Source organism: Papaver somniferum, unplaced genomic scaffold (genome assembly GCF_003573695.1).
Source record: "Papaver somniferum cultivar HN1 unplaced genomic scaffold, ASM357369v1 unplaced-scaffold_76, whole genome shotgun sequence".
In the NCBI taxonomy this organism is placed as follows: domain Eukaryota; kingdom Viridiplantae; phylum Streptophyta; class Magnoliopsida; order Ranunculales; family Papaveraceae; genus Papaver; species Papaver somniferum.
In genome coordinates this window covers 14,039-18,762 of record NW_020650526.1, presented here as the reverse complement: position 1 = coordinate 18,762, position 4,724 = coordinate 14,039, and the positions used below count along the sequence as shown (strand labels likewise).

Here is a 4,724-nt window from a genome sequence, read left to right as displayed (position 1 = left end):
AATTATACGATGACAGTTTTTAAAGAAAACTGATACTATACAATGATGTATAATGACAGTTTTAAACTGTTACTGTTCTTTGGCTATTGTAGCAGTTCCACGTAAAAACTGTTACTAAATTGTAAACATATCGATGACAGTTCTTTTAATTACTGCCACTTCCATTTATAGTGACAGTTCACATCCAAAACTTCTACTATATTCTCAAGCACACGATGTTGTCAGTTTGCGCCCTTAATTATCTGCTATTAGCCTATTGGTAGTAGTGGGCTTGTATAGTTATTGGGTCTGTTTAGTTAGTGTGGGTGTCTCTCGACCCCTTCACCCCTCATTTGAAAATCCCATAGACAAGAAAAACTGAAACTCAATTTCTCATTACCATTGTCCATCTCTCTCAACGATTCATATCTCTTTATTTGGCAGATCTCGTTTCTATCTCCAACGATTTTTTCTTAGCGAATCGGGAAATCAGTTGTTACTTCAATCTAGGGTTACTATCTACCTCTCTTGCCTTGAAAACTTTCCACTTTGATCTTGTGTGAAGAAATCAAGCTCTCTCTCTATCTTTATTGGATAACCACATGAATTTTATCCATCTTTATATCTCTCGATTCTTCTCAAAGGAAAAATTCTGGTCCTGAATTGCTTGATTGGGTTCTTGATGTTGGTCGTAGAGATTCTAAAGCAAGTGTTCTTCAATGTATAAATTTTAAATTTTTTTTTGGTGAAAGATTATTATTTATTAACATTACTGTTTGTGTAAATGTCTAAGAGCATACCATAATTGCATGTCTCACAGGATTTTTGGGGTAATTATTACTACTTCATGTTGATTTATAGATTTTCCAGTTTTGGGTTTGATTTGGTTTTGTCTATATTGAAATTAGGGTAAAGATTAAGTTGTAAAGATTATTACTGTTTGGGTTATAGATAAATCAGTCATATGTGGTTGATTTTCACAATTTTTCCTTTCTGTGAACGACTCTTCTGATCAGTAATATTGTGGTTTCTAATTGGATTTCAATGAGGAATTTTGATTTTTCAGGAAAAGTTCCTTTTTTTTAATGAACATGTCCTGTTTGATTGAATTTACAACTGTCTGTTTGGTTTGATTTTAGTGATTTTCAATGCAGAATTTGGTTTAGTCCTTTTGGTTTGATTTTATTGTAATTTCTTACACTGTGGACTGCTGTTACAGGCTTTCAAGGCTCCCCTGTTGATGCTTTTCGACAAGCCATAATATTTTTTTCGACAAGCCATAATATCAGATGAACTATTACCAGCTAGACATGATGACTATCATATGATGCTAAGGTAGTCTATGGCTTCTCCTTCGTTTTCAAAAATTTGTATGGTGTTGATATCCTATTGCTCTGTCAGTTTATTATCCTTTTGCTTTGCGAGGTCTAAATGCTGGAGCTTTATTAGTAAGCTGTAGAATAGAGATTATCTCCTGGAGTTCATCTTCTGGGACACCTAGGGGAGTTATTGGTATCATATGCTTAGGTGTACCCTCCTGTTGTCATTCACTAACACTGCTTTGCAACTCAGGACTCTACCACCTGTGTTTCCACATGCTGGTTTCACAAATATTTGTATTTGATAATTACATTTTTTCTTTAGTTGCGAGAGTCGTGCTTGGGTCTGCATTAACAAGTGAAACATCTAATTGCAGATTTTTGAAAGCAAGGAAGTTTGACACTGAAAAAACTAAGCACATGTGGGCTGAAATGATTCACTGGAGGAAGGAATTTGGGGCTAACTCCATAATGGAGGTAATTTCTTTTGTCAGCATCACTGGACTCTGTAGTAGTATTAAGGTTTCCGTTAGAGTTTTGGATTCATGGATCTCGTTTTTCACTCAGATGCAGTTTTTGCCTGGTTTTGGTCACTTCTTTCAGTTATTAGCTTTTGGTGTTGTAGTGATATCTCAGTTCTCAATTCTTAACTAAGACTGCTTGTTTCTACTGCTGACTTATTATTATACCTTTTTTCTTGACATGATACATTGCTCTAGATGTAGAGTTAATTGGACTCGCGACGGTGCATTTCCTTTTTTCTCCCTTATTATTATATCTTCGAAGTGTTTCAAATTTTCGGTCTTCTTTTGCTGTAGACGGAATTTTGCTTCTTGAGGTCAATAAAAAGATCAATGTTGAATTTTTTTGTTTGAATTCAAGCTATGCCTCATAGTTTGGTGAAAGATTTCTTGGCCTGTTCCACTTTTGTTTTGTCCAACCATGAATTATTTGGTTCAATCCCCTTCTTCTTTCCAAATACATCACCAAATATTTGAGATGTGTGCGTGATCAGAATAGGAATCATGTGATACAAAAATGTATCGAATGGGTTCCAACAAAGGAAAATTGGATTAATAGTTTCCGCAGTTCGTAATCAAGGTGCAACACCATCTACACATCCTTATGTTTGCAGTGTTGTTCAGGTTGCCCGTTGTTCTTATTTTCATTTCAGTTTTGGACACCAACTGTTAAGTTTGTCAGTACTTTTGTTTTACAATCTTATTTCTTCTGTCCTCATAAAACTACTTCACATCTCTTGTTTCCGATAGTTCTGGAGTACTGTACAGATGAGCAGCAAAGTCAGATTATAGTAGAGGAGATTTTGGAATTTGCACTTCCAAGCTTGTCTAACTGCACTTTAGGTTCACTCATAATTTAGATTTGTCTTTTAGTATGATTTATTGGTTTTTGTTGGATCTTACTCGGTTATTGCTACTACTATTTTGTTTGCATTTCTTTACAACTATGATCAAATGATGATGGTTACTGAGACTATTTTGTCTTTAAGAGAGATATGGAGTTAGAGATTGCAACAGAAAAGAGCAATATGAAGCCTGATGAGTTGTTGTACAAAGAAGTTGCTTCAAAAAATCTTCAACAAGTATATAAAAGGATTGAGTTCATTGGTGTGCTTTCAGTACGGGTCATCGGGAAGCTTCCATTTTTGTGGTCAGTTCTCAAACTTCCATGCTATTGGTAACCTTAGAAAGTTGCCCAGACACTTCAATAGTTTAATGCGAATTCAAGTTTTGTTGTCTTTCCACATAATTTTTTTTTTAGCTTTTGAAGCTAGCATAAGTGCATAACTATCTGATAATCAAAAATCCTGTATAGTTTTTTGCATATTTGTCATCACTCATCTGTTCCCATGTCTGGTTTTTCCAAGTCTTAGAGAAACATTTTATCATAGTATCATCAAGGAGAAACTAAGACATTGATTTATAGTCATCTCTCACATGTCTAAACTGTAACGACACTTGCTCGTTTTTAGCTAGAGATAGCCAGCTCAGAGTTGCTCATTTATGAGTACTAACCTGTTGACTCTAAATTATTTCCCAAGACTAAGTTTTACTTTAGAAATACAGTGTAAGGCGATGAAAAGCTTTTCCCGGCTCTTGCTCGTGTGCTCTTTATAAATCCAGATCTGTTACTTCTTGACAGGCCTACGGAATGGTACTTCACATTATAGGTTTGTTAATATGAAACTCAATTTAGGTCTGCAGCGTATTGTGTTACCGATGAGGATACTTTCAACAGTTCAATTGGTGTATGAAAGAGATTGACTGAGCGCAAAATTCACTTTAAGGTTTGTGGCATTTTTTCATATTTTTTGTTACATTTTTGTTTTTACTGGTTTAATATCAGCCTGAAAAATCAACAGACAACATACTTCTAACCCAATGGTAATTTCTGACTTAAGACTTCAGTATTGGGATTCTATTGTTATGTTGTTTTCATCAGCACTGCTTTGTCCAATTGAAAACTAAGTCATGCAGCTCGAAAAACTACAAAATTTGAAATGTGTGGATTAATCTAAATTCCAAGCCCTTTAGCTACAAAACTGGAATCATAAATGGGTTATTCAAAATTTTTAATTGTGAGCTTACAACTATCAGTTCCACAAGAATATGTATGTCTCTGAAATAGTAATGTTGTAAAAATTGGGGGTTTTGTATATACTCTGGGATATGAAGTATGGTTAGGATTTGGGGAAAGGTATGAGTCGTATTAGTAATTTCAAGTTTTTAATTTTCTTGTTTACTGCTAACTTTTCCTTCTAAAACTGTTTAATAATATTCATTGTTCTTTTAATATAGGAACTCATGTGTTGTTGCTTTAGAAATGTAATTATGGGTAATTAGTATCTATTCATTTCGCAGAGGAAGTCCGGGTGCTATGAAGAAGAGATCACGGAGGATAAACCTCAAGAGTTTGTGACATGACTGTGTTGGTCCAAATTTTGGTTCAAGCGTTCGCGACATGAAGTTGCAGGTGTGTGGGTCAATAGAGTAGAATTCAATCAACTTGAGTATCATTCGATCAACTTAATTTACGGAAAAATTGGTCTCCAAGTTTCATTGTTAATTTCTTTTAGTTGGTACTAATGAGAATACTTTTCTATGAAGTATATGGAATTATGTAAATTACATCAAACATTGACTTCTTGTATTCAGTTCGGAATTTCTAGTTCCTAATAATTAAATCAGTTTTAAAGAGTAAAAAATCTTTCCTACTATGACTAAGCATGTTACCGGTTGTATGAACTCAAAACAAATCAGGGTCTATAATGGCTGGATTTACGGTAGCAGTTTTATCTCAAAAATTTTACCTACAACGACAGGTTCATGAAGAAACTGTTACCTAAGTACAAGAAATTAAGCTTTTGATGACAGTTTTATTTAAAATATGTTACCGTAACTTGTC

The 4,724-nt window shown here is 34.3% G+C and overlaps 1 protein-coding gene across 7 annotated transcripts; it reads left to right on the top strand.

Moving 5' to 3' along the window:
• The first annotated feature begins 287 nt into the window (after window positions 1–287).
• Window positions 288–4,524, top strand: LOC113344321 (CRAL-TRIO domain-containing protein YKL091C-like). Of its 7 annotated transcripts, none has more exons than XR_003357757.1 (6): window positions 288–700; window positions 1,199–1,314; window positions 1,676–1,775; window positions 2,570–2,969; window positions 3,462–3,606; window positions 4,181–4,524. XR_003357757.1 is itself a non-coding variant. In XM_026588326.1 (6 exons), exons 2-5 carry the CDS (start codon window positions 1,304–1,306, stop codon window positions 3,571–3,573), a joined length of 330 nt encoding a protein of 109 aa, XP_026444111.1. In that variant the 5' UTR covers window positions 288–490; window positions 1,199–1,303; the 3' UTR covers window positions 3,574–3,606; window positions 4,181–4,524. The 7 variants fall into 7 exon arrangements, 3 of the variants coding, with proteins under 3 accessions (XP_026444111.1, XP_026444110.1, XP_026444112.1); XR_003357756.1 differs by having other exon boundaries at window positions 2,117–2,969; XM_026588326.1 differs by having other exon boundaries at window positions 288–490; window positions 2,809–2,969; window positions 3,516–3,606.
• The last annotated feature ends 200 nt before the right edge of the window (window positions 4,525–4,724 follow it).